Below are 12802 nucleotides of genomic sequence, written 5' to 3'. Positions count from 1 at the left end.
TGCTTTTAACCATCTCATAATCCCATGTGTACATGTTAATCTGCACTTAGGCAGCCGTGAAGGAAAAGCTCACATAAAAAAACTTAAAATATTTCATATCAACTATTAGATCACGAATTGTCAATCTTGATCAAATAGAAAATATAAGATGATGAGGCGAATTCGATGTTTTCATGTGAAACACCAATCTCGACCGTTGATCCCAGATCGGACGGCTGAAAAAGACGGGATCTCATCTGATTATTAATTATCACTTTATCAGTCTCCAACGTTTACCATTTCTACTTCGCATCGACTATTTTATAAATTTATTTATTTATTTATTATACTTCACTCCCTCCGTTCCGCGGCGATGGGGAGCTCGCCGGCGGCGGCGGCGGTGGAGGAGCTGACGAGGCTGTACCGGGAGCTGCCGCGGAGGCCGAGCGCCGAGGAGGTGGAGGCGGCGGCGGCGGCGGTGCTGGCCTCAGAGGCGGAGGCCGAGGGCGCCGCCGCGCGCCTCGCCCGGGCGGAGGCCGCGGCGGCGGAGGGCGGCGTATCCGGGGAGCTCCTCGACTTGCTGAGGGAGGCGCGGGCGAACGCCGTTCTTCCGGCGATCGGCTTGCTGCGGCGGAGGAAGGAGGCGGAGATAGTGATGGAGGTGGAGAGGAGGTTCAAGGTGTTCGACGGATTGCTCGCGCGGGCGTCGCGGGTGGCGGAGGCGGGCGAGGAGAGGGTCGACTCCGCGCCGGCTGAGTCGGTGGAGGAGGACGTGAGGAGGACGCCGCGGGGATTCACCGGCGGCCTCGACGACGAGATGGTCCTGTGCGAGATCCTCGTGCGCCTCCCGGCGAGGTCCGTCCTCCGCTGCCGCGCCGTGTGCACCGCCTGGCGCCGCCTCACCTCCGACCCGGCCTTCCTCCGCGCCCACCACCACCGCCAGCGGGACCTCCCCCTCATCTACTTCCGCCGCGGCGGCAGCGACCGCGTCGGCGCCATCGACCTCCATGCCGCGCAGCTCCGCCCCGTCGTCGACCACACCTGGCCGCCACTCGGCTACACCGTCATCGCCTCCTGCGACGGCCTCCTGCTCCTCTCCTCCGGCCGCTTCTACATCTGCAACCCGGCCACCAATCACTGGGCCGAAATCCCGCAGCTCGTCGATGCCGATTTCTTGGGGCTTTACCCGCACAACCCCTCCGGTGAGTACCGGGTGCTGTATGGTGAATTCCATGGAGAAGAAGAGTGTGTCTACCACATCCTCACATTGGGCTCCGATGAACCAAGGTGCATCACAATGACAATGGGATCAGAGACTGTGGAGCAGCCATTGGCAAGGGAATTTCTGATGCATGCCCGTGGCGATCGGTCCGTGCTGGTGCGCGGCAACCTGCACTGGTATCTGAGGCACAGAGATGGAGGCTGCAAGATAATGGTGTTCGATACAGCGAGCGAGTCATTCCAGTGGATGCGCCACCCGGCGATACCTGGTTGGGTGTCTTTGTTGGAGATGGATAGCACCCTTGTCTTCTCCGCGGTTGAATGTACGACGAGGATCGATCTTTGGGTGCTGCAGGACTATGAGAGGAGCACTTGGGCATGCAAGCACCGCATCGAATTGCCGATGGCGCAGATTAGGCAGTTCCCGGAGTGTAATCTTGAGCATCTTGGCTGGTCTGCGATGGTTGTTTCTGTGGAGGGGGATGTGCTGGTCAGATGCTCGAATCGGATTTTACACTGTGATAGGAAGGGCAATGTGTTGGCTTCTTTCCAGTTTGATGGTCAGCTGCCAATGAATTGCTTGCATAGGCTCAAAGAAAATCTTGTTGTTCATCCATTCTTCCAGATGTAACATAATAATGGTGTCGGCCTACAGAATGATATAACTTTGAAGGTACGTCATCTGTCATTTTGAGCATTCGACCAAGATTGAGTTTGTCCTTCTATATAGAACCAATCGTAGTACTGACACTCATCATTTCCTAGGTGGCTTGCCAAATGCTGTCATGGTGCTCCTTCTGATGGTATTTGCTGGCCTTTGGACATTTTGTCTGATAATTACTAGGTTTGTTTGCATACAGCTTCCAAACATCATTTACATGTGTAGTAGACCTGGACTTACAATAAAATGGAGTTTTCCGTGTACCTGTGGTGATCTGCCGATATAAAAAGCTATAGGATATAGCACTTTTTTTATATTTGCTACTGTCTACCTTGTGTCTTTATGTACTCCAAAAATAAATTTGCTCGGCATATTCATTATGAAGTGTTATTGTGAGTTCTATTTTACCAAAAGCAGGAGCTTTAGAGTATTTGACCCTTGTATGGGATGGTAGAGGATTGAAAATGTTTACCAGGAAAATGAGAACGGAAGCAGAGCTGCCCTTATTCTAAGCATACAATTGCAAGCAAGCTGTATTTTGACATGGAGTTGAGAACTGAACCTCTTCAACTAGCTTAAGGGAAAACATTCCAAATATCATGAAAGGCACAGCCCTTTGCTGCAGAGTTGCCCTTATTCTAAGCATACAATTGCAAGCAAGCTGTATTTTGACATGGAGTTGTCTAAAATTCAGACAAACCAATGTGATAGAACAGTTATATATATATATTGACATGACACTTTGAACCGTCCTACTAATTATGTTGTCTAAATTTTAATAGCTACGTAGAGGATAGAGCTTTGGTTAACTGCATTAGATTGATGAATTTTCCTAGCAAAACTTGCTGCAACTTACCTGATTTTTATGACAATTCTCTTGTTCTAACTAAACATGAAAAGAAGAGCTCTTATATGTTAGAATCCTCTGATTCTTTTCTTTTTGAAAATGAAACTTGTAGTGCTTATGAAGATTGTTCGGACCAAGTCGTAAGATTGACAACCCAATAAGTAAGGACAGGGTAAACAGCCAAGATTGCCCTTTCAAGTGAAAGTCCATCACCTATTTAGAATCATCTTAGACATATGTTGAAGGGATACCCTTCGTCCCTTCCCTCAAGTAAGAGCTTTGAACATGCAAGTTTGGTTCCTTAGTGAGATGGCCTATCTTATTGATTTGTGCTATTTTGTTTTTAAAATGGATACATTTTGCTCAACATGGTGATCCTAACTCGGCTCTTTCATGCAAAGTTGTCATACATCCCATTATTGGGAATTGGAAATCAGAGTGGTCAGACGCAACAATGATTGAATTCATCAAAGGTCTTGGGAATATGTTTCCTCTCTCCTTATAGGAGTTATTTTCTTAATCAACTATGAGCATCTGGTCCGTATATATGATTTTGATTCCATGGAAATCGAATGGGACGCTCGTTTGAAAATGGAAATCGTTTGCAAAAATGAACTTTTATTTCATAAAGAACTGAAATGTGATAAAGCTCTAGAACCTGATGTGTGCGTATTTGCCAATCTGCCTGCTTTCTTATGGCATCACAGATCGTTATCAGCAAAGACAAGCTGCAGTTACCATTATAGATGAATTAAACAATCATGAATTTTATCTAGAATAAGCTCCTGCAGTCCTCCAATAGTATTTAATTTTAAGTAATCGCTTCATTCACTTATAGTAGAATAAGAAATCTCATGAAAGTATATAAGTGATAATGCCCTGCTCCAAAAACTCCATGTGAGTATGTCTTGGACTGTATTTTATTTATACGATCAAATCATGAAAAAGAAGGGGTAAATTTAGCTAGAAGAGTTATGCACTATGAATTGCTTCATATGTAATCCACTTATTTTGACTCCATTAAATTTTCTCCGGGTGTGCTGACCAAGGCTTCACTATTCCGGAACGCAATATCTTCTTCCAAGTTCCAAATGAAGCTGCTTTGTGAATCCCAATACTTTTGGATTTATGGATTACATCTTGTCTAATGCATACATGCACAATAATTGTAAAAGCATGAATGTAATATGTAGAAGAAATAGCATTAATGTTCACACTCAAATGTCATAATTCAGGCTTCCAACATCACCTGGGAAATAATTGATACACTGTCATTTTTGGGCATTCTATGTTGCATGAACAGCACAGCACACTTCTATGACATTACACATACTTCTATGGCATCACATGAACTGCTATGAACAAGCCGTCTATTCTTCCACCAAAAACTGTGGTAATACCAATACAGAATATGTAGACAGCTCAACAAAATCGCAGTGTTATACCAGATTATTACAAGAAAAGCAGGGCAAAATTTCCACAATCAAATGAAGATACTTATTAATAAGCACCACGGTTACATAGCTATTACACAAACTTGATAATTAATTTAAACAAGAAAGTAGTCCCATTGAACAAAACTTTCATCAGTACCAATCCCCTAAAGGTACTAATTTCATTATCTAAAATCTACAACATCAGAAATCCCTGCGTAAGGCTGATCCTCCATAATATCTTCATCTATTGGCTATAACTTACAGGACACCTAACTTTAACATCATTTACCACAACAAATAAGAAAAAGTGCTGATCACTGCCGATATTTATACCTTGCATTATTTTGTATGTCCATCACAGAAACAATTATTTGCCGTCACTACATGCTCCCTGGACCTCCTTTATTGGCACCTTGCAACTGCTCCATTGGGGAGTTTGCGATGCTGTTGACCGACCCATGGGTCTGTGAGCTGAGCTGCGGGCTAGGAGGAGGGCCTGGTGTGGCTACGTGGTTGATAACATTGTTATTCACTTGCTGCATGGTGCCTGAGCTCAGCTGTGGACTCATCGCGGCCATTTGCTGTGGGCTTATTTGCTGATGCTGCGACATCACCAATGACTGCTGCGAACCAGCAGGTGAGCCCACCTGTGCCGCCTGCTGTAACGGAGAGCCCATTTGTTGTTGCTGCTGCTGAATTTGCTGCTGCTGCTGCTGCTGTTGCTGTTGCTGCTGCTGCTGCTGCTGGATTTGCTGTTGTTGTTGTTGCTGCTGCTGTTGTTGGAGTTGCTGCAGTTGCTGCTGCTGCAGCGGGTTCTGTTGGAACTGTTGCTGGAGTTGCATTTGCTGTTGCGGAGTCAACGGGTAATTACTGCCTGGCATCTTTGGTGGACCCATCATGGCCCGCTGCAAAGGGTTAATGTTGCTTCTGTTTAGCTGATTCATCATGGACAAATTGGCAGAACCAGGAAGAATCGGAGAACTGCTCCCAGGCATTCCGACCATGCTAGTCTGGGGGTAAATGCCTGCTGCTCTTTGCTGCTGTATCAACCCCATTCGCATCTTGGCAATAGCAGCATGTGTCATACCTGGACGAATCCCAGGTGCAGAGAGACTGGATACCATTCCAAGGCTCATCTGATTGGGGTTGTTCCCTAAGCCTGACATGTTTCCCATTGGGGACGACATTGGCCGCACATTGCCCATTCCCATAACATTTCCAATATTGTTGAGGCCAACAACATTGTTAACCATATTACCCATGTTGGCAGGCGAGCCGAGGCCCATCATCATTTTCCTCGACTGTTGCTGCTGCTGCATCATCTGAAGCTGCACAGAATTAGGAGCGACCTTGTTACCCATGTGGCTTGAGGCCATCGGAAGATTGGAGCCAGTATTCCCCAGCATCTGAGATAATGGGTTCGTTGGTAGAAGTTGAGGTCTCTGCATCTGGTTGAGAGGAAGAGATGCTGGTTGCTGCAGTTGTGCTTGTGCATTTTGCTGCAGCTGCGGCGGCTGCTGTTGCTGCTGCTGAATCAAATTCTGGTCAAGCTGTTGACTCCTCGGAGGCATGTTTGCCCCCTGCATGTATCCTTGCTGCATTAACGCTTGGTTATTCACAGATGGAAGCATCCTATTGGCAGGGTGTTGTTGTAAAGGGGTTCCAGGTGTCATATTTGCATGAGCTGCAGCATTTAGCTGATGGCTAATACCACCTTCTTGTTTCACATCATTTACCGTGTTGTCTGGTAAAATTCCTGATAATGCACTGAGGTTACCAGGAGGGGTGCTAAGCGCAACTTGATCGTCTGCCTTGGTATGGCCTTCTCGGTCCATCTAGGGTCAAGGGTTTAAAAAGATTGAAAAATTCAGACCGTTGCCTTAGTTATTTATTTTTATCAGATAGTTAGGGATCTGTAACTTACCCGGATAATAAGTTGCTTCGCAAGCAGATCAGCGTGGTACTGACAAAACAAGCAATCATAAAGTTAGGTACAGAAAAATAGCATAGAAAAAAAAACTGTATGGTACAATGTTCAGTTCTTGTATTGATGCATACCTTGGTGGGCAATATCAGTGTACACTCATATGAGTTCTGATTGTCAAAATCTTCTGGATCTCCATATTGCATCGCCACTGTTCCATCATGCTTCTCCTTGAAAATGATACGGAATGGCTTTGTAGGGCCTGCAGTACAGATCAGACAAATTAGAGGTATATAACACGTCACTTTTTCGGTAACACTTTTTGTATATTATTGTAGTAAAACATACCTTGGTACATGCGGTTGTTGACCACAAAGTTTAGTATTCTAGTCTTAAAGGAATTCATTGTTCCACCCAACATAGAGTTACAAAGAGGTTTTATTTCATCTCTAAAATCTTCAGCATGAAAGCAATTGGAGAGAACTGTAGCAACTTTCTCTTGGCTTGCATTGATAATCGGTTTTCTCTGAGGTATATTGTCAACTTTGTTCTTCTTGCTGTGCAGCTTGCACCTGAGAAAAACATGACAATCATGAACTTTAGCTGCAATGTAAAATGATGCTATAACCAAAAGAAATTATAACAATTCAACGGCAAGGACATAAAAGGATTTTAGATCTTGTATAATCATTAATCGAGTTTCTGTTTCAGCTATGAACTGCTCTATGCAATAGTAAATAGACTGCACACTTCTACATAAAACACCGAAAACAAAAGAAAAGGTCAACAATAACCAATAACTTGTGTTAACAGATGCTGTAAATCTTTATTTTATACCTTTGAGATATGGCATCAATTTTGACAAATCTCTCAAGGATTGCTTGATCACCCATAGGTGCAGTCCCAATTGATGGGCTGCTAGCATTCAGTACAGCATGCATGTTTGAAACACTGGCTGGAGACCCTACACCACTCACAGGCGGTTGAGTTTTGGGAACAGAATTTGATTTTCTCTTTGAAGGAGCAACTGAAGGCTGCTGCATCCGGTGCATTGAATCACTAGGGCTAGAAGCAACAGGGGGATAGCCCACTACTGCAGGATTGGAATTTGCAGGGAACTTGTCTTTCTGTGATCCCATTACAGCAGATGTCACAGCAGCGCCAAACTGGGCACTCATTGAACTGCTTGATATCTCCCCAGATTTTGAGGAGACTGGAGACTGAACCATTGGTACAGAAGAGACACGAGAAGTAGCAGCTATCTTCCTTCTCTGAAGCATTTCTTCTTTCTTCAAGTCCTTCTCACCTGAAAAACGAGGATTCTGCCACTGTTGCATGTTTCGTGGGCCTGCTTGCTGTGACAAATGTGGGGCCTGAGGTTGTTGTTGATCCAGCACAGAATTTTCAGGTGCCATAGCTTGCAAGGTGTCTTTTGACTTGTCCATGCCATCCATCTGCTCTTGCTTAGCTCCATATCTCATACCTAGCTGGTTCGAATAAATGGAAGCTGGTTCTTGCACATGAGGATGAGTATATCTCTGCCCAACCGAAGCAGCATACTGCATGCCCTTGACATCTAATTGCTGCAGCTGTTGATTCTTCCACTGCATCTCCTGCCCACCAAGTCCAGCTGGCTGATGCCTTGTTTGCTGCTGCTGCTGCATATCATCAACACTGACCGTTGTTTTTACTCTCTTAGGGTCTTGTAGTGGGGCATCTGCCATTTCTCTCTTCACAGATAAAAGGCCATTGGTTGTCTCATTGTAAGCCATCAAGTTTTGTGGAGATGAAATGCTTGAATTGATTCCAGCATAGTTCATAGGAGTCCCTGCCCCACGATCATTACCAATAGCAGGATAATTGACAGTTTGCTGGATACTGGTTTGGGACAGCATTGAAAAATTAGCTGGTCTAAATGTCTGAGAGCCACCTGACATATTTTGGATGGCAGTGTTATCAAGGCCTTGATGAACAGCATTGCCACCTGAAATACCCATCTCATCTGATTTCATATTTTCAGAAACCCTGTCTATGCACACCTTTTTGCCATGAGACATGTTATTGGATGTGACAACAACTTCAGGATTCTGCCTTAGCCTTCTCTTTTTTCCAATACCAAGGTTCAGCTGCAAGATATGTAAGACACTTAGTTTGAACAGAGGTATTATACCTCCAGTACCAGTTATTTCTGGTTTCTAAGCGTTGTACCTTATGAGGAACAGGATCCTGACAAAGTCGGTCCAACTTAGGAGTAGGATCTAAACAAAGTGCTGGTTGTAGAACTTTCACAATCCGTGCCTCAGCTTCCTACAAAAATAAACGTGGCACCATAAAAGATATGTTTCAGATAAACAGATTAGATTAAGTTATATTCCAGATCCTTCTTTTGAATAACTTTACGTGGGTACTTGACTCTACATCCATTTTGCCATGTTCCATTGCCATAAGTTGTTGGTGATGAATCAATTTGAACAAAAGTAACTAGGCAGTACCAACTTTCATAAAAAACTCATGGGCTCACATACCCAGTTTTCAGTTCAGAGATTCAAATATTTTATATTAAATGCATGGTTTATAGTTATTTTATATTAAAAGAAAAGAAAAACACAAGCATAAGTCAATCCATTTTCAGAATAAAACAAAGGAAACAATATACTTACCATGAAATCTCGGTAACTCCAGGAATCATCAGATAGCCGAGGAATGTCCCTTACAACATTTTCAAAAGTCATTTGCAGCCTCACTTTATTCACAACAGGTAGTCCTAGCTCAGCAGATGGTGCAGGTGCTTGATTGGAAGCATGCTTTCGATAATCACGTATCTAGAAAGAAAAACACTTCTTTGTGTCAGTGAGCACATTAGAAAGCAAGTATTGCAAACCAACAATCACTCATATCTTAAGAAACCGGGCACCAGTTAGTTTAGATATTGAGCATTTGCGCACAAGATTCATGTGGTTTCAGAATATGATTTGATTTGTTTTGTGGGAATTAGTTTTAATTTCTGCATTACTACTTGTGTTCTAGCCCCAAGTTGTTTGGAGTTTTCCGAAACAAATGGTGGATGGTTTAAGATGTAAACTGGTCATATGAGCAAAAGAACAACAAATGACATTATGTAGCATAAGGACCACTTAATTATTACAGAATAGTTGTTTTAGTAATTGCCATTAGATACATAACTTCTATGGTAAATTGGCCTGTGAAAAGGGTATGCAATCTTCTAGACAAAATTTATTATCTCTATCATATAGGAAAATATATACTAGCTGTAACTGGGAATATAGAACATAAAGCAAAATAAATCAGTATAAGGCTTGTGATAAGATTTTTCAACAATCCTTTGCCTTACATACATTAATTACATATCATGCCTCAAGTCTGATAAAATAACCAACCTCACAGATGACTGATCCATTGTAGTACTTGCTTGGTATCTCATCAAGTATATCTTCAGGCAGTCTCCCAGATTCAATTGCCTGCAGGTGATGAAGCAAAACGGCTTATTAAAATGTATTGGCATTAATCGTGATCAACATGGCATAACTGTTTCCAGTGATTTTAGCAAGCAAAAAGGAGAAAATTGATCAATCCATTAGAACAAAACAAGTAGCATTGCTGTTATTTTGTCCACGAACCCATTGTTGAGAAACACTGACACAAATTGCCAATTAATATGACGATAATCAGCTAAAATAAAAGTTCGTAAAAATCCATAATCACAGCATCTAACACAAGTTTATATTGGGATATGTGATTTGTTCTTACATTAATACATTCTGGTTTGAAAGGTAGAAGAATAGATTAATTTACTGAAATCCATAACTGTAAAGACACATGGTATTGAACCAAGAAGCAGTATAAATGGATGAATAAAACTTAGCTTTCAAGTTTACTCAATGACATCGATTATAAACTCAACAAGAAATTTGTCCAAGCCTGGGCAAGCTTCTAAGCTAGAGCTTGGATTGGCAAGTTGAAGCTACTCAAAGCTTATGCACAAAATCATGCTTAAAGCAGTCATGCATTATTCAATGAAAATGCATGATCACATACAGTATAGGTGTATCGTTGGAAAAAGCGATAAGATAACAATTACTAGATTAATGTCTGCATTAGATAGAAAAGTAAAGTGTTGCATTATCAAGAAAACTAAATAAAGGTTATTGTCTTTCAAATTGTTTCTGCCCACGCCATTTATGTACAAATACTCATGATATTAATCTATTCTCCTCTTTCATCAGTAACAATAAGACAGCGAAGGCTGGTGAATCAGTAAATATGCAGGCAAATTGATGTATCGTATACATTGAAAATCACATGGTTAAATTTCATGGACATCTCATACATGCAACCTCAAAGCGTTCCATCCAATAACCCACCATTGAAAGAATCTTGATCAAATAGAAAAGACCATCTGACATAGGCTACCAGATGTAGAACTACAAAAGAAATACAACATACTTACAGAAAACAATTTTTCAGACGCCTTGTCATAGGGATGAAGTGTTTTTCCATCCTGTATTGATGGCTGGCAAGGATCCATCTGAATAAAAAGGAATTTAGATTAAAATAACATATTTCTGTTGAACCTCCATATGATGAAATAGTAATTTTATAATTCACTACAGAAAATTATAGTTGGGGAACACACCGCTGCTGACTTTGCAATGAGATAGCCTCTATCATACAGACTGAAAGTGAAGGAAACCTCGTGCTCTGCACACAATGTTGACCATTTAGTATCAAATGTAGCTAAACAGAATGATTTTGGATAAACATTTTTGATTGACAATACCTGGCAAAATTATCCTAGAGCATGCTGGTGAAATCGTGATGCCATTGGCATCACTAGCTCTTTCAACAACACCATCCTACATAAAGAGCACATGTCAGCATTTCATGGTAGATAGGAAAAATGATTCTTAAGGCAAGAAAGTTGCATACTAAAATTATGCAACAAAACAAAAACCATAAAAATAATCTCCAGCCGGACAAAATTCGAAACAAACAAGATATATCACAAACTGAGGCCTTCCTAATTTTTAGGAAGCCAAGTTGAGCTAAGGAAACACCAGGGATCAAATTTTGAATTGTCTACTGCCCAGTGAAAATGGAACGGTAAGTGTGTTGGTGTCACACCTAGAACTTAGCCTTCATCATCACATTACTTAAAATGATTAACCTCAAAGGTCTAGATGTATCCACCAGAATACCAGATGGATTATATGATCCTACGACAACTAACCAATGTGGAAACTGGGAAGAAATCATATTTGTATTCAAATGAGAAGGGATTTTAACATGCTTAATTGTGCATTTTTTTCAAGACCAAATCCTCCCAAACTACATAATAAACCACAAGTCCAATAAATATCCATGGTCAACAATGTTAGGATCTAGGATGAAACAGAAAAATAGTAAACAAAAAAGAAGGATTATTTAGTCCTTATCACTGACATGCTATTGCCCTCTAAATCCATTAACCCTAAAGATCAAGCTTCCGTGTAAATGCTTCCGAAGAAACACGAAAATATTTCGATTTTTTTCTCACAAACTGCTTTGAACTCGAGAAAAATTTAAACCAATTCGCAACCAAAGAGCACTCCAGATACAATCTCTAACGCGTAATTTCACTTTCAAACCAATCCATTCAGGGTAGGAGAAAAAAAACCACAATTTGGAGTGTAAAATCCTCTACGCGGGACCAAAAGCACGAGGTTTCGAGTCAAAAATCGCCGGAAAAACCCGACCTTTCCGCGACGACGACGACAACAATCACACACAACCCAAATGGGCGCAAATTCGCCACGAGATACCAACCAAATTTCGAAATTTTGTTTACCCCCCAACTCTTCCACCCACAAAAAGCCCCCAGATCGCCGGCGCCCCAACGCCTCCACCGACCATGTATCGACCAAAACCCACCCGAGCAAGCAACCAGAAACCCTCCTCCTCACCTCGCGCTTCGCCTCCTTCTCGGCCGCCTTCTCCGCCGCGACCGCCGCCGGCGCCGGGGCGGCCACCCGCGCGGCGGGGTGGACCCGGACGCCCACCTTGGACAGCTTGAACGAGATCCCCATCTCCGCGCGCCCCGAGGGGGCTCACCTCACGTCCTCCCACCCCGCCCGCCGCCGCCACCGAGGGTTCCCCCCCTACGCGTCTCTCCGCCACCGCCGCCGCCGCCGACGACGAGCTCTCGTCGGGGGAGTTAGAGAGAGAGAGAGAGAGAGAGAGAGAGAGAAGAGGTGATGAGCTCGGTGTACGGGTCACCTATGTAGAGAGAGGAGCGGTTTGGGCGCGGGGGACGTGTCACTGACAGGTGGGGCCCCGACGCGGGCGGACGAGTCGGATTGGTGTACGGTGTACGGGGGTGGTGTGGTGCGGCCGGTCCATGGGAATTGGGAAGGGATGTGCGTGGACGTGGTTCACGGTGGAACTTTGGTTTGGAACCGATCGATCCGATGTGTCCAAAGGCGGCCCAACCCAACCTCCGATCGAGATTTTCTGCGGCGCAGATGCACAGTACTCCTACGCTACTACTCGCTCACTGATACATGGTCCAAGGGTTTATGCGACACATGTCATTTGATTATTAGTATATTCCATCTCAAAATGCTTTGTGTACATTTGCTTTAATAAATGTAAATTAATCGCTTTTTTTAGAAAAATATAATTGTCAAAAACCAACTAGTTGACAATATATATCATTAGCATTACACCATGACATGTTT

At 43.1% G+C, this 12802-nt stretch overlaps 2 protein-coding genes across 3 annotated transcripts; one reads left to right on the top strand and one right to left on the bottom strand.

Annotated features, from left to right (window-relative positions):
- The first annotated feature begins 348 nt into the window (after positions 1-348).
- Positions 349-3175, top strand: LOC4348529 (putative F-box protein At3g52320). Of its 2 annotated transcripts, XR_010736975.1 has the most exons (3): positions 349-1873; positions 1966-2044; positions 2821-3175. XR_010736975.1 is itself a non-coding variant. In XM_015757444.3 (2 exons), exon 1 carries the CDS (start codon positions 353-355, stop codon positions 1829-1831), a length of 1479 nt encoding a protein of 492 aa, XP_015612930.1. In that variant the 5' UTR covers positions 349-352; the 3' UTR covers positions 1832-1873; positions 1966-2238. The 2 variants fall into 2 exon arrangements, 1 of the variants encoding a protein (XP_015612930.1); XM_015757444.3 differs by lacking the exon at positions 2821-3175 and having other exon boundaries at positions 1966-2238.
- Positions 3176-4182: 1007 nt separating this feature from the next.
- On the bottom strand, positions 4183-12220 carry LOC4348528 (protein PHYTOCHROME-DEPENDENT LATE-FLOWERING). The gene is made up of 12 exons (XM_015758955.3): positions 12029-12220; positions 10867-10942; positions 10723-10787; positions 10537-10614; positions 9467-9547; positions 8729-8890; positions 8277-8375; positions 6906-8194; positions 6417-6640; positions 6203-6330; positions 6069-6107; positions 4183-5979 (listed from the first exon to the last, which is right to left on the bottom strand). The coding sequence occupies exons 1-12, from the start codon at positions 12149-12151 to the stop codon at positions 4525-4527; spliced, it is 3819 nt and encodes a 1272-aa protein (XP_015614441.1). The 5' UTR covers positions 12152-12220; the 3' UTR covers positions 4183-4524.
- Between the last annotated feature and the right edge of the window lie 582 nt (positions 12221-12802).

The sequence above is a fragment of the Oryza sativa genome, chromosome 10 (assembly GCF_034140825.1).
Source record: "Oryza sativa Japonica Group chromosome 10, ASM3414082v1".
NCBI lineage: Eukaryota > Viridiplantae > Streptophyta > Magnoliopsida > Poales > Poaceae > Oryza > Oryza sativa.
Note: the sequence above shows the minus strand (reverse complement) of the source record. Positions and strands in the feature narration are given on the sequence as shown.

Coding starts and splice junctions, on each gene's coding strand:
- LOC4348529 (XM_015757444.3), top strand. CDS start 353: ATGGGGAGCTCGCCGGCGGCGGCGGCGGTGGAGGAGCTGACGAGGCTG.
- LOC4348528 (XM_015758955.3), bottom strand. CDS start 12,151: ATGGGGATCTCGTTCAAGCTGTCCAAGGTGGGCGTCCGGGTCCACCCC. Junction 8,376..8,728: donor GGAGTTACCGAGATTTCATG/GTAAGTATATTG, acceptor TTATTTTTGTAG/GAAGCTGAGGCACGGATTGT. Junction 6,331..6,416: donor CAACAACCGCATGTACCAAG/GTATGTTTTACT, acceptor TCTGTACTGCAG/GCCCTACAAAGCCATTCCGT.